The sequence below is a fragment of the Panthera tigris genome, chromosome D1, assembly GCF_018350195.1.
Source record: "Panthera tigris isolate Pti1 chromosome D1, P.tigris_Pti1_mat1.1, whole genome shotgun sequence".
Lineage (NCBI taxonomy): Eukaryota > Metazoa > Chordata > Mammalia > Carnivora > Felidae > Panthera > Panthera tigris.
Window position 1 is genome coordinate 39,141,228 of NC_056669.1, and position 25,282 is coordinate 39,166,509.

At 41.9% G+C, this 25,282-nt stretch overlaps 2 protein-coding genes across 2 annotated transcripts in view; both read right to left on the bottom strand.

Moving 5' to 3' along the window:
- The window catches only part of PANX1 (pannexin 1), a 45,087-nt gene extending 41,939 nt beyond the window's left edge, over window positions 1–3,148 (bottom strand). Inside the window, exon 1 of the mRNA XM_007079030.2 lies at window positions 2,807–3,148. Within this exon, the coding sequence (XP_007079092.1) occupies window positions 2,807–2,987 (181 nt within the window). The 5' untranslated portion in view covers window positions 2,988–3,148. The remainder of the gene's footprint in view (window positions 1–2,806) is intronic.
- A 4,482-nt stretch (window positions 3,149–7,630) lies between these two features.
- The window catches only part of HEPHL1 (hephaestin like 1), an 82,317-nt gene continuing 64,665 nt past the window's right edge, over window positions 7,631–25,282 (bottom strand). Inside the window, exons 16-20 of the mRNA XM_007079029.3 lie at window positions 16,577–16,799; window positions 14,911–15,050; window positions 10,444–10,606; window positions 9,685–9,747; window positions 7,631–9,588 (exon numbers count right to left, since the gene is read on the bottom strand). Of these exons, the coding sequence (XP_007079091.1) occupies window positions 9,386–9,588; window positions 9,685–9,747; window positions 10,444–10,606; window positions 14,911–15,050; window positions 16,577–16,799 (792 nt within the window). The 3' untranslated portion in view covers window positions 7,631–9,385. The remainder of the gene's footprint in view (window positions 9,589–9,684; window positions 9,748–10,443; window positions 10,607–14,910; window positions 15,051–16,576; window positions 16,800–25,282) is intronic.

Consider the following 25,282-nt stretch of genomic DNA (forward strand, 5'->3'; position numbering starts at 1 on the left):
AAAAATTGTCACCCAGTTACAATCTGCATCCTGTTTTGTAGAAATCAGTTAATGGAAAATTTAGTTTTCAGAAACTGGAAAATAAAATTTATTTTATGCTTAAGAGGATTTTGGGGGGGCACCTGGGTGGCTCAGTCGGTTAAGTGTCCGACTTCGGCTCAGGTCATGATCTTGGGGTTTGTGGGTTCGAGCCCCGTGTCAGGCTCTGTGCTGTTAGCTCAGAGCCTGGGGCCTGCTTTGGATTCTGTGTCTCTCTCTCTCTCTCTGCCCTTCCCCCACTCACGCTCTGTCTCTGTCTCTCAAAAATAAATAAAATGTTAAAAAAAAAAAAGAGGATTAAAAAAAATTTTTTTAAGTTTATTTATTCATTCTTTGAGAGAATGGGTGGCTTAGTCACTTGAGCATCTGACTCGGTTTTGGCTCAGGTCATGACTTCATGGTTTGTGGGACAGAGCAGAGCCTGCTTGGGATTCTCTCTCTCCGTCTCCCTCTGCCCCTCCCCTGCCCATGCGCTCGCTTTCTCTCAACAGTAAAAAATAAATAAACATGTTAAATTACTACTCTCTTTCTTTGTTATTGTTCTCCTTAATTGCTCTGCTTGTTTTTGCTTTTACACAAAAGCCGACATTACCCAAAAATCAATGCTGCCTGACATGACCCCGCTATACCAACTCCATGCATTAATTTATGTTACCTCTCTTCTCCTATCTAATGTCTTTCTTTCTGGCTTCATCTATGAGTACTGACAGGTCTTCCCTAGTCCTGCTGGCTTCATCCCACATGCCTGTCCTCTCCCTGGAAGTCCTGAAGCCCTTGAGAAGAATGGGGGTCTCTCCACAGCTTCACCCCAGTCCCTGCCAGCCTTCACCTGCTTGGTGCTCAGAGCGCGACACTGTCCTGTCACTGAGTCACACGCTGCTGAATGGCACCTGTCAGCATGTCTGTTCTAGCGCCCAGGCGGACGGTAAACTCTTGTTCCAGTGCCCAGGCGGACGGGAAGAAGACCATGCCTCAAAGTCCTTTCATGTCCCACTCAGCACACAGCAGTGCTGTGCACATAGCATAGGTCAGGCTCCTGCTGGGTAAGCCCACTTCCAATGCCAACCAAATGCCTCTCAGGCAGCCCATCGACTTGGATGTGTCGAGAGTGCTTCCAGTGCAGCTGCCTTCAGAATCCCTCTAATATGCAGGGTAGACATTAAGTTTGATCACAGAGAGTAACCAACTCCTCCCTCCTGGCATCAGATAGATGCCCAAGACTGTTGCTTCTCCATGACAGGGACCATGCATCCTTTACTCCTGGGTCCTTGGTCCAGCCCACAGCTGGTACTCAAGGAACACCTGCTGAAGGGAGAGATTATCTCCAGGACCCAAGCTACTTGCTGGTTTTCCTTTCTATTGGAACTCCCCAACTCCTGGCCATCTGGAAAGTGGAAGGATACCCCATGACTATGCCTGCCCAAAGACAAGGTGAACACTTATTTTCCACAATGAATTTGGCAATTTCCTGCCAAGTTTAACGACTTAGTGCTGTAGATCACAAAGTCAAGCTCACCACAACCCTTTCCTAATCAACCACCATTTCCAATCACTCGGGCCTGCAGCCTTTACAACAACTCTGGTCAGTCTCTTCCCTTCATGGCCCATTAAAAACTAGGTACCCAAGTGCCGCTTACTGCTCCTTGATCTCTTTTAAGTCACCCTTCCCATCCTTTCCCTTCAAGTCCTGGCCCCCACCCAAGCGCAGGACCTTAAACAATGCCCCAGCTTCTGGCATCCGGCCTCCCTAGCTCCAACTCCCTTCACAGACCCTACATGTTACCATCAGGCTTATTAAGGACTGTTTTCAACGGGTCCATCCTCTGCTCAAACAGTAACTTTGCACTTTTGAAACCATCAAGTCTGTACTCTTCTGTTCTAACTGACCTGGACCCATATTCATGCTCATATCCCAAGAACTGTGACTAACCTTCCTGCCTCTCTCCTTCCAGGAACATGCAACATTCTCTGCGATCTCATAATCTTGGCAAAGGTCTCACCTCTGCTTATTCAATTCCCACCCATGCCCCAGAGCTCAGGACCAGCACAATTTCTCACATAAGCTTTCCCCAAGGCCCAGTCCCACGGGTCTCTCTTCTCCCTCACTGAACAGTCTCTAGCTGTCATACACTGACTTCCTGTTGACTCATAAGCATCTTTTTTGATGGTGTTAAGTCAGAACATCTGAGGAAGACCAGACTCTCATTGGCCATGTAATCCTGCCCAAACCATGAAGAATTCTGGTATCCCTCTGACATCTGCCAAGTGCAGTTCTCTCCCATGATTCACAACAACCCTGTAAAGCCAAAGTCTCAGTAAGGATCAACTAAATGTCAGGTAATGAAAAGCGCACACACTTTTCATGGAGTACTTATCCTCTATCCAGCCACTCAGGAACTTCTCTGCTACAAAATTTTAGGTAACTGCACAAATGTAGGGGTACGGGAAGGAGACAGGAGGCCGTTCGACAAATCTGATGGCAAGGGCGGCGGTCCTAAGTGTGGGACATGAACACTAAGCCGCTGTCGGGATCAGTGGGGAGCAGAGAGAAGAACTGAGCAGTAGGGATGCAAGCAGGATCCACAGGGGTATAAATGAACCACGTGGACAAAGAATAAAACTGGGGCTACCTTTCTTCCCAACGTTCAATCCATCGCAGCCTCCAGGACTGCCAGGGGCGCGCAGTAAAATCACTTTCCGCCAGACCCCGGCACCTCGGAGAGCGCCGGCCAGGCCGACCCGCCCCTCCCCGCCCCTCTGGCCTTACCGATCGAGATTTCCTGCGCGAAGGCCAGCGAAATGAGCAGCAGGGGCAGCCCCACCGCGATGCACGTGACCATTTTATCCACTGCCAGCTCCAGCCGCAGCCCCTTGAACTTGGGCTCCGAGGGCTCCTTCAGCAAGAAGTCCGAGAACACGTACTCGGTGGCCAGGTGGGCGATAGCCATGGCTGAGGCGCGCGGGTTCGGCCCCACTGGCGCAGGAGTGCAGGCGCCGATACCGCCGACGTCTGGAGGGTTAGGAGGACTGCGCGGCGCCTTCACCGTCACCTGCCGCGCCCCCGGCTTTCGGTTTCCCTTTGCCGGCTCCCCGGTTGCTCATACAACCCACCAGCCTTTGTGTCTGCAGGCGCCCGGCTCCCAGCGAGCCACAGCGCCGCCGCCGCAGCTCGCGCCGTGCGCCCGGGCGCAGGAGCTCTCGCGCTCGCTCGGGCGCAGGCCCGCCCCCGAGCGCTCGGCCCGCGCAGGCCCCCGGGATGCGCGCGCCGCCTGGGCTCCGCGCCGCCCCGCCTCCGCAGGCGCGAGAAACTCTCTCCTCCTTCCCGCGACCCCTCCGCCCCGCTCCGGAGGCAGAAGCCGCCCCGGGCCGGCTAGCGCGCTCGCTCGCTCGCTCGCTGCGCCGCGCTCTTCCGGAACTACCGGGGAGCCAGAGATGCCGGGGGCGTGGAGTTGCCGGAAACCGCGGTGACGCGGGCAGCCTGCGCGCGACCCCGGGACGCACCTCTGCCGAGGGGTCTTCCCCCGGGGCGGGACCTCGGGAAATGCTCGGCCCCTCTCGGCCTCGTCCTTCCCCTCTTCCCGGACCGGGAGTTTTGAAATCATTTCTGAAAGCGACCCCTCACCCTGGAGACAGGATGGTCCCCCTTGACGCCCCACTCGCAACACTCCTACACGGTGGAATCGGGTTAAAAGGAGCCGCAAAGGCTTCAAAGAGCAACGGCTTCCATAAGAGGTGTAGAGAAGAGGGGACTCTGGACCCTTCCAGGGGCTGGGCGCGAGGGGAGGCGCGAGGTCCGTGGTGAGCCGGAGCCTCCCGCTTCCCTTATTGCTGCCCGGTCCGCGCTTTGCCTCCAGCCTTCCCAGTCACAGCCTCGGGATGGGAGCCAGCTTCGGGCTGTCCGCAAATGAACGGGTGTGGGGCTGGGGACGGCTGCTCCCGAACCGCTTACGGGAAGTCAGCAGGAGCAGAGGTAGACACGAGGAGATGCTCTAGCGGGCAACATTAGGAGCTGACAGGACCTTTAAGCGAGAGGGCTCCTCGGGCTGGGCTGGGCTAGCCTGGGCTGCCTTCTCTGCCCTTTGTTCCTGGGCAGGTCCGTGCAGGCCTCCTCCGTGTGCCCTCAGGTCCCTCCAGCAGATCTCCACCCTGGCCTGTCCTCTGAGCGCTCATCGAACAGTTTGCGCAACTCTGCTCTTGGATGGCTCACAGGACCTCAGACTTCTCACGGCCAGGACTGCAGCCCACCCCCCTTCCTCTCAACCGGAACTCCCGTCTTCCCCATCTGGCGGAATGCCCCACCATCCACCAAGCCAGAAACCTCGAGCACCACCTCTCACGTTTCCATTTCTCCAGCTGCCATAACCAATTTCCGAATTCACTGGGCGCTTCTCTCCTAAATATAGAAAATCTGATGGTTTTTCTGCACCTGCATTTCCAACACTGGAATCCAGGCCACCACCCTATCTCCTTACCACATACAGGAGTATATCCCCTAGGTGTGGGAGCCACTTTGCTCCCACAGCTGCCAGAGGGAACTTTTAAAAGACCCAATCTGATCACGTCTCCCCCACCCCCCGCGCTTAAAGTGTACAATGGGTTTAGGATAAAATCCCTGTTTCTTAGCGTGGCCATTGCCTGCCTCCCCAAACTTCACACTTTCCCCTAAAGTCTTCCAAGTTGGCCAAGCCCCTGGCCTCCTCCAAGCCTTTCCCTGCCCCAGACACCGCCATTGTAGCCTCTTTGCTTGGCCTTACGCACCCTCCTCACCTCAGCTGGATGTCATTGCCTTAGGAAAGTCTTCCCTGAGTAAATTAAACTGAATTAGGCCCTTTGTTGTATATTCTTGTTATGCTGGCACTACTGGTAGCTAGCTGTGGGCCTTGGAAAGTCAGCCCATCCTCCTGTGCCTCCGTTTTCTCATCTGTAAAGTGTTACGCGTCTTTGGATTGTGCTAAGAATCAAATGCGTTAACACATGTAAAGTGCCAAGAACAGTGCCTGGCGATTGATGGATGCTATGGGAATATTCTGTTATTTGTACCCTCTATTTTTCCTTCTTTGTTTTAAATGTTTTATTTATTTTTGAGAGAAAGAGCACGAGTAAGGGAAGGGCAGAGAGAGAGAGGGAGACACAGAATCCAAAGCAGGCTCCAGGCTGCAAGCAGTCAGCACACAGCCCAAGGCAGAGCTCAAACTCATGAACCACGAGATCATGACCTGAGCCGAAGTCCGACGCTTAACCGACTGAGCTACCGAGGCACCCCTATTTTTCCTTTCTAATGATAATCACAATTACAATTTAACAGTATTCGTTTAACCATTTATCAATTTACTGTTTAAGGTGTCACACGAGTGTGTGTAACACTGCTTTTCAATAAAAAAATAGACTTTAATTTGTAGAATAGTGTTAGATTTACAGAAAAATTGAACAGATGGTACAGGGAGTTCCCATCTACCCCCACTCCTTCCTGCGTCCATTTCCCCCTCCCGTGAACATATTAGTATGACGTGTTAATATTAGTGAAAATCTAATTTATTCGTATCTCCTTAATGTTTACCTAGGATCCTTTTTCTGTTGTAGGATCCCATCTAGGATACCACATTATGTTTCTTTGTCTCCTTAGCTCCTCTTAGCTATGACGGTTTCTTAGACTCTCCTTAGTTTTGATGACATTGCTTTGTTTCTAAGTGTAAGGTACATTTTGGGATTGAATGACACATCTTCTTCCCCGCCTGCCCTGCCCCCACCCCTGCTCCAGTGGAAAACAGTGGAGATAGGAAATAACAAGAGGAGAGATCTGCTTTAGAGAGGGCAGTCAGGGGAGCTCACAGATGAGCTAGGAAAGAGAGGGAGGGGAATGGAAGAGTATTCCAGGCATAGAAAGCAACCTGTGCAAAGGTCCTGAGGCAGGAAAGAACTAGCAGGGCACAAGACCTGATAAAAGATCAGGGAAGAGTTGGAGATGAAGTTGGAGAGGTGGGCACGGGCCGAATCAGGCTGGGCCTTAGACCAAGGTAAGGAGTTTGGATATAATTAAAAGTGAAATGGAAAGACACCAAAGGGTATTCCCCAGGGAAGTGACATGATCAGATCTGGAAGAACACCACTGCAGCTGTTGGAGCGGTTGGAAGGGACAACAGTGACAGTGGAGAGGCTGGTTAGGAGACTGCCGCAGTGATCCTGCTTGAGCAGGATTTGTGGCCTGCAGCCCAAACACATTTTTAATTTTCTAGCATAAAGATGGTTCTCAGATTCATGAAGATACATAAAATAAGGTATGGAGAAGGCTATAACAAATTGCCACAAACTTGATGGCTCACATTTAGTCTCTAAGAGTTCTGGAGCTCTTAAATCCAGAATCATGCTCACTGGAACAAAAGGTGCCAGCAGGGCCAAGATCCCTCTGGAGGCTCTGGGGGAGAATTTGTTCCCTTGCCTTTCCCCGGTTTTAGAGCAGCATTCGTTGGTTTGTGGCCCCTTCCTCTCTCTCCAATGCCAGCAGCATAGTGTCCTGCTCCAGTTGTCACATTGCCTTCTTCTATAGTCAAATCTCCCTCTGCTTCCCTTTTAGAAGGACACTGTGATTTTATTTATGGCCAATCTAGGTAGTCTGTCTCAGAATCCTTAACTTATTCATACCTGCAAAGTCCTTTTTGCCATAGAAGGCAACACAGGTTCAGGGATTAGGACACAAAATCTTTGAGGACATTAGTCAGCCTACCCTAGAGGGCAAAAGAGAGAAGAGGGTCCAGTGTCCAGCCCCGAGGCATGCTAACACTTAAGTTATAAGGGAGAGAAGGAACTAGCAAGAGCCTGAGAAGGAAGAACAATTGAAGAAGGAAGGCTGGTGGGGGTTCATGTTGAAGAGCCAAGGGACCAGAGTGTGTTAAGAAGGAAGGAGCTGTCGACTGACTGTTGCGGAGAGGTGGAGGGCAATAAAGATGGGGAAGAAGCCACTGGAAATGGCATCATGGTTGTTGCTTTGACAACAGCATATTGGGATGTGGGAGCAAGGCACACTGGATTGGAAGCCCCTGGAATAAGTTGAGGACAGCGGGAGGTGAGGTGGTTACAGGTTGCAAGTTCTGCTACGGAGGGAACAGAGAAACTAGGTTATGAAATTGAGGACAACAGCCCTCTGTTTTCTACTTTCAGTGGTGGGTACCGTTGACGACTTCCTCTCAGAGAGAAAACAAAATATTGAGGGAATGAAGTCCTTGAGCAAGTAAGAATGGTGAGGTCCAGAGCCAAGTGAGAGAGGGGCCCTGCCAGGAGCAAGGACACGTCCTGCATTGTAAGAGGAGATGTATCTAAATGTAACTGATTTTCTCAAAGGACCCCCGTATGGTACATTTCAGGTAACAATGTTTGGGGGGGGAGTCCTATTATTCCTGGAAATATATTGTTATTTTTGTTTCATTTCCTTTAGCATGTATAACTAAGATAATTGCTAAATCTAAGAGATAGTTCTCTTTTAACCAATCTCCTATGCCAAGTCCAGGGATTGGTAGTATTTAGTGAAAAAAAATGCAAATAGCCGTCTTATAATCTGGGAAACTTTATTAAAAAGAGAAATGGTATGTATGATCAAACTACTCTGTGGTTTCATTTTCATTTAAAAAAATAGACTAAGAGAAAAGGAAAAAATAACTAATTTGTTATCTAGATGAGTTATAAATAAGGCATGTATCATAATTATGATTATGAAAGTATACAGCCTACACACGGATGAAAACTGTAGAGCACGCACTACAAAATCACATTATCAGTGGTTAGCAGGCTGGAATTCAAAATCCTTTGGGTACGCTGTTCGATATGACATTCGAGCAAACAACTACTAGCATTCGCATCCTGTCTGATACAAGACTATAGCTTCTATCAAATTACCCGTTTCCCCTCACCAAGATGAAGATGAGAAAGTATGAAATATCCCGCCACCAGAGTATTTTTTTTTAGGTCCTGCTCGTTCACCTGGACATCCAAATGATCTGCTAAAGCAGATATATTGATATCACTCATCTGGCATTGACACTGGCATCGCAGGGCACCTTGAGCTAAGGGCAATGTCTCAGTCTAGTCATAAGCAAAGTTGCTTTTATCAATCTTAACCTAATGTTTAGGCAGGCATACAGAGAGTATGGATTGCCTTGTAATGGGTTGACTTTAGCTGCTGATATTTTAATTTTACATTTGAGCCTTTCTGAAAACTGTAATGCATATCTTCAAAGCTGATTTACTGATTAAAAACTTCCCACTGGTATTCTCTTTTTCTAGCCTTTTCTTTTCTTTCTTTCGTTTTCTCCTCCCACAAAGGGCTATGTCTTTAAGAGGCATGGAATCAAGAATGTTTTAAGATCTCTTTTCGCAACCAGTCAGCTGCACTGATGAATTCTTTCTGGTGTTTTTCACATGATGAGGCAGTTTTTATTTCCTAGAAGATGCAGAAGATCCTGCTAGGTGAATGAAAAATCAGACTCAGAGCTCAAGTCAAGACTCGCCTTCTGCAAAGTTTCCCTCCCTCGTAGAATCTCTCACTCACCTTTTAGGGAGTCTCTGTCTCATCACAGGAGAACCTAGCCTGTGATTTTACAGCTTCCAGCCCTCCACATTCTCAACTATAAGTACAAATTCTCTAGATGATTTTTGGAAAAAAAAAAAAAGTTACAATGGAAACATTGTAAAAACATGTAAGTGAGGTGTAAACATTAAAGTATCTCTATAGGTTTGCATAAAAACAGCAGCAATTATTTTTTTAAAATGCTGATAACTTTGCCTTCTGTGGCAAACTGCACAGGCTGTTTATATTCAAGTGGAAAAGGCCAGGAGAGCTGGCAAAAAGCCTCCCCAAAACTTCATCTGATCAAATTCTATCAGCAGACACTGAGTTAGACATTTTCGTGAACTCCTCAGAAAGTTATTTTCCCTGGAACGACTAAGAGAAGCGGCTTACATAACAGTGTTGAAAAATCAGTGCTACTCCCGTTAGATGTCTGAGGACTTATGACTCTTTTCCCAAGGTCGTCCTTCTGGAAACTTGGGATGGTTAGCTGAGGAAGCACTGTCTAATCTAAGAATTATGAGAAATGGAAAATAAAGATCCCTTTCAGAGGGTTTCCCCACTTCAGCAAATTCATTCAGAGAACAGACCGAGTGTGTTTTCTCAGTCACACCTATTCTCCTTTCTGTTTTTCATACCTGAGGATTATTCACAGCCCATTAAAAAATAAATAAGTAAAAGCAAATTGCTTTGTGTTCCGGACGATCAGAGCCTGATCCAGGAATAATGTAAACCTTTCTCGATGAACGATATCTTGTCCAGTTTCCCGGCTGAGGAAGGCCAGCTGGGTCACAGAGCATCCGTGGGGAGTGCGCAGGACTGGACTTCCTGGTACACTGCCCGCCTCCTTGCAGAGTGCAGACTGAGGGAGAGAACCACTGTGGAGGCCAGGAGGAGGAGGCCGATGATGAAGAGGATGACCAAGGCTGCTTTGGCTCCCCTAGGACCCAGATTCTTGCCAAAGAAATAGAGCTGCTCCTTGCCAGGTTCTTCTGTGAACAAGAAGAGTTGAGGCGTCAGTCCTCTGCCTTTGCCCAGGGAGGGAACACCGACCACTCACATGCAGGATTCGGGGAGGGTATCATTACCGTTGGGGGGCACTGTGGACGCTGCTCCAGACGGAGACTTGGTGGAGTAAGGGATCCTGTTGTCTGCACAAAGAAGACAAGGTGATTGTTTTGTAAACAACGGAAGTAGATTCTTTTCATGGCGTGAGTTATTTCAAGAGTTATTTCATTGTACCAATGAGGATTTTATCCCATTTGTATCCGCAAGTCTTTCTGAAATTCTCCCTCTTCTACTTCACACCAGTGCACATGCTGTTCTTACCCCATCTACCTTTCAAGCTTCTGCCCACCCATTAAGATCCAGCTGAAGCATTATAGCCTCTAGAATGTTTGCTCATCCCCCCCCCCCCCCAACTACAAACCATTACCTCCTACTGCTGCCACTGAACCTGTCCTCTGTACTCTATTTTGGCATGTATCGCATTCTATTATAGTTACTATTTATGTATTTATTTATATATGAGAGACAGACAGACAGACAGAGTGCAAACGGGGGAGGGGCAGAGAGAGAGGAGACACAGAATCGGAAGCAGGCTTCAGGCTCTGAGCTGTCGGTGCAGAGCCCGAGGTGGGGCTGGAACTCACGATCTGTGAGATCATGACCTGAGCTGAAGTCAGATGCTTAACCGACTGAACCACCCAGGCACTCCTTATAGTTACTATTTATATGTCTGTTTCTCTTACTTGACTCTGAGCTCTTGGGGGGTCTAGTGCCCCCTATTTTCAGGGCGTACAGGAAGCCCGGTGCTATCACCCATCATCACTGACAGAAAACAGTACCTATGTTCCGAAGGACCGTGTAAGTTGTTTCCATGCCAGCGTGGATGTGGTCAGACACATGACAGTGTAACAGCCATGTCCCTGGGTGATCTGCAAACAGCTCAATGGTTTGGAATGTCCCAGGAAACAGATCATACACATCTTCTCGGTAAGATTTATCTATCTGTGGAAAGAAGGTAATAAAGATAAGAGCAGAGGGCAATAAAATTGAGAATAGAAAAATAATAGAGGTAAATCAAAGAAAGCAAAAGCTGGTTCTTTGAACAGGTCAGTAAGAGTGATAAACCTCGTGGTAACCATTCTCCACAATGGCCCCCAATGATCCCTCCGTCCTGATATTCATAACCTTTGTAGTCCCCTTCTACGGTGTGTGAGAGTCGGTCTGTGAGACCAGCTGTGTGCGCCAGAAGTGATGGCATTCTACCTCCAAAAGATTTAGACCCTCTCTCTTGCTCCCTTCTCTTGGATCACTCAGCCTGGGGGAAGTCAGCTCCTGTGCCGTACCCACGTGGTGAGGAACTGAAACCTTCAGTCAACAGCCCTGTGAGTGACTTTGGAAGTGGGTTCTCCAGTCCCGGTCAAACCTGATGACTGCAACTCCAGCTGACATCTTGATTGCAGCCTCATGAGCAATGCTGAATCAGAACCAACTAGTGAAACTACTCCCAGATTTCTGACCCCAAAAATTGTGAGTTAGTGTTTGTTGTTTTAGGCCACTAAGTTTTGGAGTAATTTGTTATACAGGAATAAAAAACGAATACAAACTCGTAGACAAACAGACCAAGAAAAAAAAGCCCACAGATTACAAATACTAGGAATGAAAGAGGGGGGACATCACTAAGACCTTACAGACATTAAAAAGGATAATAAAGGAATATTATGAATAACTGTCTGTGATTCTACAACTTAGGTGGTATGAACAAATTCCTTAAGATGAAAACTGCCTCACGTCACTATTCAGATTATCTGTTAAAGAAACTGAAATTACATTAAGACTTTCCAACAAGTTAAAATTCCAGGTCCATATGACTTCATTAGCAAATTCTACCAAACATTTAAGACAGAAATAATACCAATTCTAAACAAACCCTTCCAGAAAATAGAAGAGGATAGATCACTTCTAACTAATTTTATGAGGCCGGCATTACCCTGATACCCAAATCATACAAATACTTTACTAGAAGAGAAAGCTACAACCAATATTCTTCATGAAAATAAATGTAAAATCCTTTAAAAAAAAACACTAGCAACTTGAATCCAACAATATATAAAAAGGATAATGCATTATGACAATCCTGAGATTGAAAACTGTTTCAAAAACTTGAAAATCAATCTATGTAAATCACCAATGTACTAAAGAAAATAATTCACAGACTAAAGAAGAAAAATGTGACCATCTCAATAGATGCAGAAAAAGCATTTGATAGAATTTACCATCTGTTCATGATAAAAACCATCAGCAAACTAAGATTAGAAGGAAACTTCTTCCACTTGTTAATAGGATCTATTGGACAAAAAAAAACCCCTACAGATAACTTTATATTTAATGATGAATGACCGAATCCTTTCCCCCCATCACTAATCATATGCAACATTATCCTAGAGGTCCTAGCCAGTACAATAAAGGAAGAAAAGAAATAAAAAGTATACAAATGGAAAATAAAGAAATAAAACCATCTCTATTCACAGAAAAGAAGATTGTTTATGCAGGAAACCATCACCCCCAAATCTACAAAAAAGCTACTAGAACTGTTTAGCAAAGTTGCAGGATACAAAGTCGATTATACAAAAATCAATTATATTTCTGTATATTGGCAATGAACAATTAAAAATTGAAATAAAGACAATACCACTTACACTATCACCAAAACCTATGATATTACTCAGGCAATAATCCAACAAAATATGTGCAAGATCTGTATGCTGAAACTACAAAACACTGAAGAAAGAAATCAAAGAAGATCTAAGTAAATGGAGAGGTACGTCACGTTCACGATTGGAAGACTCAATATTGTTAAGATATCAATTCTCAAGCCAATGTACAGATTCAATGCAATTCCAATCAAAATTGCAGTGGGATTTTTTAATAGGAATCAGTAGGCTGTTTCTAAAATTTACATGGGAAGGCAAAGGTCTAGAATAGCTAAAATAATCACCACCTGATTTCAAGACTGGCTATCATACTAACGTAATGAAGACAGGGTGGTATTCAAGAAAGGACAGAGACGTAGATCAATGTAACAGAATAGACAGTCCCCGAACACACCCACATATATACAATCGATATGAGTTTGACACAGTGGCCTTTTCAATGAATGGTGATGGAATGACTGGATATCCATATACAAAAATTAAACCTTGACTGTATATGAACGTTAAAATGGATCAGAGGTCTAAATGTAAAGCCTAAAACTATAAAACTGCTAGAAGAAAATCCTCGTAACCTTGAGTTAAGCAAAGACTTCTCAGATATGACACCAAAAGCATGATGCATAAAAGAAAAAAAATAAATTGTACTTCATCAGAATTAAGAATTTATGTTCTTTGGGGCACCTGGGTGGCTCAGTCAGTTAAGCGTCCAACTTGGGCTCAGGTCATGATCTGTTGGTTCGTGAGTTCGAGCCCCGCATCGGGCTCTGTGCTGACAACTGGGAGCCTACTTCTAATTCTGTCTCCCTCTCTCTCTCTGCCCCTCCTCTGCTTACACTCTCTTTCTCTTTCTCTCTCTCAAAAATAAATAAACATTAAAAAATAATAATCTATGTTCTTTGAAAGATAACACTAAGGAAATGAAAAGATAAGCCACAAACTGGGAGCAAATATTTGCAATTGCATAGCGGGTAGAGTATGTGTACATATAAATCCGTCAAACTCAACGATAAGGAAACAAACAATGAAATTAAAAAATGGGCATAAAATGTGGACACTTCACCAAAGAAGGTTTATGGATGGCAGATGGTAAATAAGCCCATGAAAAGATGCTCAATATCATTAGCCATTAGGAAAATGTAAATAAAACACGAGATACCACTATTTACTTAATAGGATGGTGAAGAAAAAAATGAATAAAAATGGAAGACCCCAAGTACAGACATGGATATGGCACGGGTGATGCTCTCATACTTTTCTGGTGGGAATGCAAAGTGGCACTGCCTCTGTGGAAGTATTTTGGCAGTTCCTCATCAAGTTAAGTGTACACGTATCACATGGTCTAGCAATCCAACTCCAAGGCATTTTCTCACGGGAAATGAAACCTTAGGTTCACAGGAAGATACATACACAAATATTTATAATGACTTTACTTGTAATGACCCCAACGCAGAAAAGACCCAAATGTCCCTAAATAGGGAAACGAATTAGCAAACCGCAGTATATTCATCCACTGGACTCCTACTCGACAATCAATTAGAACACATAATTGATGCACACGAGACGGATGCAGTTCAAATGCCTACGCCAAGTGCGACAGGCCAGATTCAAAGTGCTATGGGTGGTATTTATATGACATTTCCGTGAAGGCAAAACGAGAGAGATGGAAATAAATCAGTCAGAAGTAGCTGGCTCCAGAAAATGCAACACGAACATTTTAGGGGGTGATGGAGACGTCCTATATTTTAAGATGACACTACTGTATGTGCTTTCCAAAACAGGGACTTTTACTCAAAGTAAATTATACTGAATTTTAAAAGTTTACAGACATAATCCAAAATAATTGCAATTTTATTGAATTCTATAATTTTTACATTTTTTTACAACTTTTACAATTTTATTGTAAATTTTTACAATTTTTTTGAATTTTTACAATTTTTACAATTTTATTGAATTCTATAAATTTTTCATACATTTTTTAACATGTGAGTTGAAAAAGCCAAGTTCTGAAAAGCAGGATAGCCATTTAAGATGTAAAACTGTAATCACTGTAGACTAATACTTGGTATCTTAAACTATGTTAAATAAATATACAGAGGGGAAAAATAGATGTTTTATTAAATATACTATTTATTCCTTCCTGTATAACTAGAAAAGGACCAATGCAGTTACTTCCACAGATTGGATGTGATGATTCTTTTCTATTCTATTTCCTTATAGATTTCACTAAGCACTTGGGATAACTTACTTACTTATTTGTTTGTTTATTTTTGAGAGAGAGTGGGGGGGCACAGGTGAGCAAGGGGCAGAGAGACAGAGAGACTCCCACGAGGGGCAGAGAGAGAGAAATTGCGGGGAGGGGGGCTAGAGAGAGAAAGGTAAGTGAAGCTCAAGCTTACCCAAAGCAGGACTCCTGCTTACCTTGAGCTCGCCCAATGTGGGGCTCGAGCTCACCCAATGACGGGCTCACATTATTCTGTTCCAATCTCTAATATGAACCTCACAAGCCTTAGTGCCAAATAACTCTCTTTGTTCACAGTGAAAAATTGAATCTTTTAGTTCAAAAAGTCTTCCCCAAAGCATATTCCTTATACTTACTTTGAAAAGAAAGCTCTCAGCATGATAATGGATGGTATGTATGTCCACTTCACTTCCCAGTCCCAACAGATACCAGTTTGTCATTGTATCTTCATTCATGATAAGACCATGGAGATTCCCAAAAATCTTTCCATTGATAGCTAGGAAGGTGAAAAACAAAATAGCCTTCAATTACTGGTCAGTACTTAATCTGGTTTTAGAAATGGTTCAAGATCTTTAGGTTACCAATATTTTCATCTACCTGATAAACATGTCCCCACCATTCTAGACCCAAAACTCAGATTACTAAGAAATCCTTATAGAAGAGAGACAGAAAAGGGAAGTAGTAGTTAATTTTTAAAAGCTACGTCTTGGGTAGCAATGTGTGCTGTTTGGTTGCTTGTTTGTTTGGCATATTCTCTTTATGGAGAGGGTTAGAGGCTCATTTGTGAGGCAGCCATTACTTATACCAGTCTATAGATGAGTGAACTAAAGCACAGAGAATCAAGTTTATATAAATCAAAATTGAATGAATTAAGAGCCATTTCTTTAATACTTCGCTTTCTGAGAACGAGTTTAGGGCAAGTCCCTAAGAATACCTGAATTTCCAAAAGAAGGAAAGCTTCACATGGGCTGAGCCCATGACCTAACAATGTCCAAAGCAAACTCAAGCTGGATTGACATGATGGAAACTCTCACTCTTTCTACTAACTTTTTATTCTGTGCACCATGGCACAACCAAATGAGGTACATTTATTAAAAATAGAGAGCATACTAAGAAATTTTGGGGAAAGGGAAGCAAGACTATAGGAGAAAGAGTAGCCGAATCAGAAATCAGCCTACTATATTCTAATCAATGTTATCAATGAACTGATTTTGTGATCTCAGGCCAGCCCTCTTTTTGTATACGTTTGGTCAGAGGTAGATCTTAGACAGAGTGTGTGGATGTGTCAACATATTACTCTCTTAAAAAACAAACAAACAAACAAACAAAAAAACAACGAAACTACTGGGGCACCTGGGTGGCTCAGTTGGTTAAGCATCTGACTTCAGCTCAGGTCATGATTTTGCAGTTCGTGAGTTCTGTGCTGACAGCTCAGAGCCTGGAACCTGCTTCAGATTGTCTCCCTCTCTCTCTGCCCCTCCTCCACTTGCGTTCTGTCTCTTTCTCTCTCCCTCTCCCTCTCCCTCCCTCTAAATAAATAAATAAATAAATAAATAAATAAACAAACATACATTAAAAAAACACCTTAAATTACATAGAATTAAATAAATAACATAGACACTTTAAAACAGAAACTTGATCATGGTGCTTCATGTCCCAGCAACAGTTAAATCACACCCTTAACTTTGATTAGCTAGATGTCATTGTGTATTCTTATAGAAATACACCAATAAGTGATGATTCATTTTTTAAGAATTACTTTATAGGCTTATAGTTTAGGGATTCCAGCCTTCAGAGACAGAGCTCCCTAAACAATTGGTCCAGAGTCTCACTGGACCTTGCTGGCAATCAACCAATGGCTTAGTTCATTCCCTCTGAAGGAAAGTTTTGGAGGACTTTCCTCAGTCTAGGTGCCCCTGGGAATGGGAAAGGTTCAGAGAAGGAGGCTGGGGACTTCCTACAGTTATAGGAATTTCTATGAGTTTATCTCAGCAAGGGTTTCTTTTTAAACCTCTGGTGTACCATGCATTTTGTTGCTCTCTTCAAAATCGTCAGTGTGCTTAAAATCTCGTGGATCTTTATTGAGATACTTCTTAATATTGTCATCCAGATACCAGGATTCATTCTCATTAAATACCAAAAACAGGAGAGCAAATTCATAATCAACATCGCTTCTTCTTCCCTTTTCATTCAATACCCCTTCTCTGCAAATAATCAGAGGACCCATCAAACCGCTATATGTATCCTGAAAGAAAAATAAACTGAATTAGAAGAGCCTTTACATAGTTTAATAATACAGATTGCATGCTTGTACGAGAGTCATTGTGAAAAGACTATTGGCCACAAAATAAGTATTAAGAAGCCTTGAGTGTTCCTAAAGATGAACTACAGAGTGACCTCTTTGAGGGCTGAGGCTGTGTCCTTCCATCATCACTGAGTCTCCAGAGCATAGTCCAGTGTCTAGTACATAGAAAATACTCAAATATTTGTTGAATAAATTAATTCTTATTTTTATTTTCTTGTTTGCTTTTCAAGTGAGGCTACATGCAGATGCTTATAGTCCATTTTCTATGGGTAAAAGTGAACAGCATAATTAGAAAATTATATGGGACCATGGATGACCTCCACGTCAAATTGTTCAGCCCCTAAGCTTTCTTTCCAGTGAAAACTCCCACATGTCCAACTGCCTATTTAGATATTCCATCTGGATGTACTTCCTGCAACAATTCAATCTGCTGAGCATTTTTATAGTGGATTTTATTATTTCCCTCAGACCATTTCCTTCTCTGGAACTCTCTATTTCTGTTGACAGTACTATGCTATTTCCTGTCATTTAAGTCAGAAAACTTCATTTCAGTGTTTAATTCTTACTTCTTTCTCACGTTGTCCCATCTCGCTTGCTGTCAAATCTTATGTTTCTTTTCCCTTCACAATGCTTCTCCTTTCTGTGACTTTCTTTCCATTCCATCTGCCATCCATCTAGTGTAGGATCTTAATGTGTCACCCTGGATTAGAAATCAGTTCCTCTGTGGTCTCTGGCTCACCTCACCTGCTGCCTATCTTTTTGAGCACCATCAGCTTACTCTCATCACCCCCATATCTACCAGTCATCAGTGATTTTCCCATGATATTCCTACTGCATAAAATACAAATCCTTGACAGGGCTGTAAGCCCCTCATGTGCTCCACCAATGGATTTTTCTATCTTATAATCCCCAAACTGCTTTCCTTTCCTACCTTATATGATAGCCAATAGGATGCTCAACATTTTCCAAACATACCTTTTATTTTCCTATTTTCAACTTTGCTCATAATGTTCTCTCTTCTTAGACTCCCTTTCCAATGTCTCCTATATAGCTCTGTACTCCTACTGAACTCACCAGATTCCGAGTTGTATTATAATTATGGGTGTGCACATGTATTATTTTCCCTAAAGATGATAAATTCCTTCAAGATAAGGATATTTGCATCCCTCACAGAACTTGGTAGGTCCATTTGCATATTGCAAGTGCTCAATAAATATTTATCAGGATGCACAAAGGAATAAACAAATGTGGGTTTCCCATAATTCCAATATATAACTTTATTTTTTCAAATGTCTTGTATTTCTCTCCTGAACTCTTGCACTGTCCAGTACAACTCAAGGATGCTAATGCAGCCATCTAATATTTTAGAGGAAGGTTAGATAATCCTTCACCTTTTTTTTTTTTTTTTTTTTTTTAAATTTTTTTTTCAACGTTTTTTATTTATTTTTGGGACAGAGAGAGACAGACAGAGCATGAACGGGGGAGGGGCAGAGAGAGAGGGAGACACAGAATCGGAAACAGGCTCCAGGCTCCGAGCCATCAGCCCAGAGCCCGACGCGGGGCTCGAACTCACGGACCGCGAGATCGTGACCTGGCTGAAGTCGGACGCTCAACCGACTGCGCCACCCAGGCGCCCTCCTTCACCTTTTTTAAATACTGGGCAATGCTTCATTATATGTCAGATACGCCTTTAGTTTGGATTTTGACTTGCGACCTAAAGTTCGAGACTAGTTGTTTTATATATACATATTTGACTTGAATTCAATATTGAATCTTTAGTTTATTTATTATTCAAATAGTTTATGGTTTTGGTTATTATGTTTGGAGTGTGCTTTCCTTCCTGAGTCCAGATAATAACATGGTAATGCCTTAAAAATGATAGATTTCACACACCAAAATCCGTGATATAAACTCCATTAATACATATTTTTATTTTATAGTTATCTATTTACAAATTCTCTTTTGCTTCCAGCTACCTTGTAAGTTCTAAATTTGGCAACTGAAACGTTGGGATTTCATGTGTGTGTGTGTGTGTGTGTGTGTAAGCTATATTTTAGATAAGGGTTGGCAAACTTTTTTGGTAAAGCACCAGATGGTAAATACTTTTTACTTTGTTGGCCATACTGTTTCGGTCACAGCCACTGTTAACAGAGACAATAGGCTCCAAATGGAATCACTTGTGCTAAGCCCATACAATTTCAGCCTCTCCCAGGAGTGGAATCTTAATCTGGAATGACATGGTCATCACTAGTGAGGTAATCTGCCTCATAGACTTCTGCCATCACCCCTAAATGAAGGTGACCTTGACACAAACAATCCACTCTTTACTAGAAACCTCTTTATCCCACCCCCCTCTGCCTATGAAAGTCATTTTGTGCAGCTCTTTGGCACTCTCTTCTATCTGCCAGATGGGATGCTGCTTGATTCATGAGACACTGAATAAAGCTAATAGGAACTCTAAAATGTAGTCAATTGAGTTTTGTTTTTTAAGAGCATTGGTAGCCGTGATGGAATCCAAAGTACATTCCTGCTGGCATCAGGGACAATGAGAAACACAGGCATGGTACCTGCAAACCCTTTGAATTCTGTCTTTATTGCCGTTTCTGAGGACTGTAGGAAAGTTTTTCGTGGTTCTGAGTTCCACTCTCTGTGTCAAGTTACCAATCTAATCAGCTTTCTACAGTTCCCCATATGATTGGAATCTCCAGCCCTTGGTTCAGACCCCAAATTCCACATTTGTAATTGCTGGTGGTTATTGGCTGGAATCAGACTGGATCCAACTTAAAAACCGCACAGCGTCCAAAATACAATTTTGTTTTACTTGCTTTGTGTAGGTAAAGTCTGTTGCTAATGGAAAATTGGAAGCCAAAAGCTACAAAATCGGTGGGCATGGGTTGAGCATGTAAAAGCTGTTACAACATCTGTTACCTAACTCTAAGACTCCTGTGGTAGGATAAGTTGGTCATGCAATGGGTTAGATTGACACTAGGTCACTCACCAACTTAAGAAAATGTCTGTGCACAGAGGTACTCTGTAAAACACCACATAATCCCCAACCCAGTGGCACATCCCCCATAGGTATTAGTTTGGCTCCAAGAGACCCAAAAGCTTAGCTTAAAAAAAATGGGGTCCTCAAATTCCAAAGAGTTGAGCATGCCACCTTCTGGCACACCTGCTTATTTTATGTCTTAGAACTATTTCCCAGAAGCTATAAATATTAACAAAATGGCAAAATCTAACTAAAGACAACCTAGAATTATAATGGCCATTATGGGGAACATTCCAACGAGACAAAATAATTTATTTAAGAAGTTCACTTAAAAACAAGGGTTTCCAAATCAAGCAAACAGAAAGGGATACTTATTTTATTTGGTGTGTAAAAGCTTCCAAAAGGCTTTAAGATTCCAAAATAGCTTCATTAAAATTTTCCTTGCAAGGGGCACCCGGGTGGCTCAATTGCTTAAGTGTCCGACTTCAGCTCAGATCATGATCTCATGGTTTGTGAGCTCAAGTCCTGCACTGGGCTCTGTGCTGACAGCTCGGAGCCTGGAACCTGCTTTGGATTCTCTCTCTCTCTCTCTCTCTCTCTCTCTGCCCTCTCCAGCTCATGCTCTGTCTCTGTCTCTCTCTCTCTCTCAAAAATAAAGAAAACATTAAAAAAATTTTCCTTGCAAAAGGCCAATGAAAAAACAAAGATACAAAAGGTATCTAAAACAATTCCTAGGCCTTCCTCACTATACCCTCCGAGGGGTCCATCACCAAAACACTGGCCCAGAAATTGAGGTCTATTAGTAAACAAGTTTTATGCCACGTTAACAAATTTACTATGCGGAAGAATATATTGCTACAAGTTATGAAATGTATTTTATTTTATTATTTTTTTAATATGAAATTTATTGTCAAATTGGTTTCTGGGTGTTGTATGAAATGTATTTTAAATTTGCCAAACCACAAAATACCAACGTAAAAGCTAACAATTATTTACTTTCACTAGAAATTAAGGTGTTTAATGTTTAAAAATTCAATATGCGTAAGCTACTAGAAACAATAAAGGCAACAACTCCGTTCACAAAGAAACTAGGCTGTGGTGCTTTTGGTAAAAGAAGATATGAGAAATGGAGATGCATTTTTGTTGAGGGAAAGGAAACTAATTTTGTCCTAAAGCGAGGCTGGTTATTTCAAAATAAGGAAGAGAAAAAACAAAGGACAAAATTTGGATTTGAAAAAGGAAGTTGTAGAAGGTTTGTAAAAGGGAATCTTGGGAAGGAAATTTTATGTGAGTCAAGCTGGCTAAGACTAATAAACTTGGTAAAAAAAACATTTTAATATCAAAAGTATACTGATATATGGATAATGCTGGCCTTGTTGAATGAATTTGGAAGTTTTCCTTCCTCTTCTATTTTTGGAATAGTTTAAGAAAAATACATATTAAATCTTTAAATGTATCATTTAACTCACCTGCAAAGCCATCTGGTCCTGGACTTTTGTTACTTGGGAGTTTTTAGATTACCAATTAAATTTCATTACTAGTAATTGGTCTGTTAAATTTTTCCATTTTTTCCTGATTCAGTTTTGAAAGATTTTATCTTTCTAGGAATTTATCCATTTCTTCTAGGTTGTCCAATTTGTTGGCATATAATTTTTTATGGTATTCTCCCTATAATCCTTTGTATTTCTGTGGTGTTAGGTGTTATTTCCCCTTTTTCATTTCGGATTTTATTTGAGTCCTCTCTCTTTTTTTTCTTCTTAATGTGTCTGGCTAAAGTTTTATCAATCTTGTTGATCTTTTCAAAGAACTAGCTCCAGGTTTCATTGATCTTTTCTATTGTTTTGTGTGTGTGTGTGTGTGTGTGTGTGTGTGTGTGTGTGTTTATTTCACTTACTTCTGCTTTGATCTTTATTATTTTCTTTATTCTACTAGTGTTGGGCTTTGTTCTTCTTTTTCTAGCTCGTTTAGGTGTAAGGCTAGATTATTTCAGATATTTCTTATTTCTTGAGGTATTGCTATAAACTTCCTGTCAAAAACTGGTATGGCTACATTTCAAAGATTTGTTTAACCTTATAGGGTTTCCCCTGTATGTAACTGTTTTCTTTTCTCTTGCTGCTTTGAAAATTCTCTATCATTACTTTTTGCCATTTTAATTATTATATGTCTTGGTGTGGACCTCCTTGGGTTAATCTTATCAGAGGCCCTCTGTGCTTCCTGGTTCAGGATGTCTGTTTCCCAGATTAGGGAAGTTTTCAGCTCTTATTTCTTTCAATAAGTTTTCTCCTCCCCTTTTTCTTCTTTGGGATCCCTAAAATGTGAATGGTATTATGCTTGATGTTGTCGCTGAGGTCCCTTAACCTATCCTCATTTTTTACTATTCTTTCTATTTTATTTATTTTATTTTTCTGCTTGATTGCTTTCCATTACCCTGTCTTCCAGATCACTAATCCATTCTTCTGCATCTTGTAATCTGCTGTTGATTCTCTGTAGTGTATTTCTTTTTATTTAAGTTATTGAATTTTTCATGTCTGACTGGTTCATTTTTGTATTTTCTATCTCTTTGTTGAAGTGTTCATTGAGTTCATCCACTCTTAAGTCCAGTATCTTTATGACCATTGGTTTGAATTCTTTATTAAGCATGTTGTTTATCTCCATTTCATTTAGCTCTTTTGCTATGATTGTGTCTTATTCTTTCATTTGGGACCTATTCCTCTGTCCCTTCATGTTGTCTAACTCTCTGTGTTTCTGTGTAATGGAGAGGTCAACCACATCTCCTGCTCTTGAAAATGGTGGCCTTTGTAAAAGATGTACTGTAATGTCCTGTAACACTTTGTCCTCCCATCACCAGAACCATGTGATACAGGGATGTTTCGTATGTGAGTTTTGTGCTTCCTATTGTTGTGGCAGAGACATGTTTGCTTTCAGGGCAGTGAGCTGCAATGACCTGCTGTGGATGTACAGGGCAGGGTTTGGTCCCTAGGCTATTGAGGGGCCTGTCTGAGACTGCCATGGGCTTGCAGGTGGGCAAGGTCAATATGTCACCCTGATACCAAAACCACACAAAGACACTACCAAACCACACCAAAACAAAACAAAGTCCCAAAGCCACAGGCCAATATCTATGATGAACATAAATACAAAAATCCTCAACAACATATTAGCAAACAGAATTCAACAGTACACTTAAAAACATTCCCCACAATCAAGCGTGATTTATTCCAGGGATACAAGGGTAATTCGATATTTGAAATCAATGTGATACATCATATTACAAGAGAAAGGATAAAAACCATATGATCATCTCAATAGATGGAGAAAAGCATTTGATAAGATACAACATTCATTTTTGATAAAAACTCTCAACAAAGCAATTTTATGTATCTCAACATAATAAAGGTGATATATGAAAAACCCACAGCTAACATTATCCCTAATAGTGAAAAATGGAGAATTTTCACTTAAGATCAGGAACAAAACAAAAATATCCACTCTACCCACTTCTATTCAACATAGTACCAGATCCTAGCCATAGAAATAAGGTGAGTAATCTATATATAGGAAACCTTAAAGACTCCACCAAAGAACTATTAGAACTGATAAATGAATTCAGCAAAATTGCAGAATATGAAATTAACATACATAAATCTGTTGCATTTCTACACTAATAATGAAGTAGCAGAAAGAGAAATTGAGAAAACAATTCCATTTACAATTGCACCAAAAAGAGTAAAATACTTAAGAATAAACCTAACTAAGGAAGTTAAGATCTGTACTCTGAAAACTATAAAACATTGACAAAAGAAACTGAATATGACACAGACAAGGGGAAAGATATTCCATGTTCGTGGGTTGGAGGAACAAATATTGTTAAAATGTCCATATTACCCAAAGCAATCTACAGATTCAGTGCAATCACTATCAAAATACCAACAGCATTTTTTACAGAACTAGAATAAATAACACTAAAATTTGTATGTAACCATGAAAGACTGCAAACTGTCAAAGCAATGTTGAAAAAGAACAAAACAGTAGGTATCAACAATACCAGATTTCATGATATGCTACAAACCTGTAGTAACAAAAATAATATGGTAATGGCACACATATAGACACAGAGATCAATAGAACAGAATAGAGATACTTGACATAAATCCGTGATTATATGGTCAGTTAATCTATATCAAAGGAGGCAAGAATATACAATGGGGAAAAGACAGTCTCTTCAATAACTGGTGCTGGGAAAACTGGACCGCCACATGCAAAGAATGAAACTGGGCCACTTTCTTACACCATACACAAAAATTAACTGAAATGGATTAAAGACCTAAATGTGAGACTTGAAACCATAAAACCCCTAGAAGAAAACAGGGTAGGAATCTCTCTCTCTCTCTCTCTCTCTCTCTCTCTCTCTCTCCCTCTCAGTAGGAAACTCTTTGACATCAGTCTTAGCAACTTTTTTCTAGATATGTCTCCTCAGGCAAGGGGTACAAAGGCAAAAAAATAAACAACTGAGATCACACCAAAATAAAAAGCTTTTACACAATGAATGAAACCAGTCACAAAATGGAAAGGCAACCCACTAAATGGGAGAAGATACTTGCAAACGATTTTTGAATAAGGGGTTATATTACAAATATATAAAGAACTTATACACCCCAACACCAAAAAAACAAGTAACCAAATTTAAAAATGGGCAGAGGATTTGAGTACACATTTTTCCAAAAATATATACAGATGGCCTACAGACACATAAAAAAAATGCTCAAAATCACTAGTCATCAGGGAAATGCAAATCAAAACCACAATGAGGGGCACCTGGGTGGCTCAGTCAGTTGAGCGTTCAACTTCTGCTCAGGTCATGATCTCATGGTTCATGGGTTCAAGCCCCAGGTCGGGCTCTGTGCTGACAGCTTGGAGCCTCCTGCCTGCTTTGGATTCTGTATCTTCCTCTCTCTGCCCCTCCCCCACTTGCTCTCTCTCTCTCTCTCTCTCTCTCTCTCAAAAATAAAATAAACATTAAAAAAAACACACAATGAGATAACACCTTACAATAGTCAGAATGGCTAGAATCAAAAAGATAAAAAAGATAGCAATGTTGGTGAGGATGTGGAGAAAAAGGAACCCTCTTGCACTGATGGTGGGAATGTAAATTTCCACAGCCTCTGTGGAAAACAGTAAGGAAATCCCTCAAAAACTTAAATATAGACAAACCATATGATCCAGTAATTCCACATCTAGGTAATACCCAAGGAAAATACAAACTAATTCGAAAAGATATATGCATCCTTATATTTATTGCAGTGTATTCACAATAGTTAAGATATGGAAGCAAATGAAGAGGAATACAACGGACTATGACTCAGCCTATAAAAAGAATTTGTGAGACTGTGCCATTTGTGACAACGTGGATGGCCCTAGAGGGTATTACGCTGAG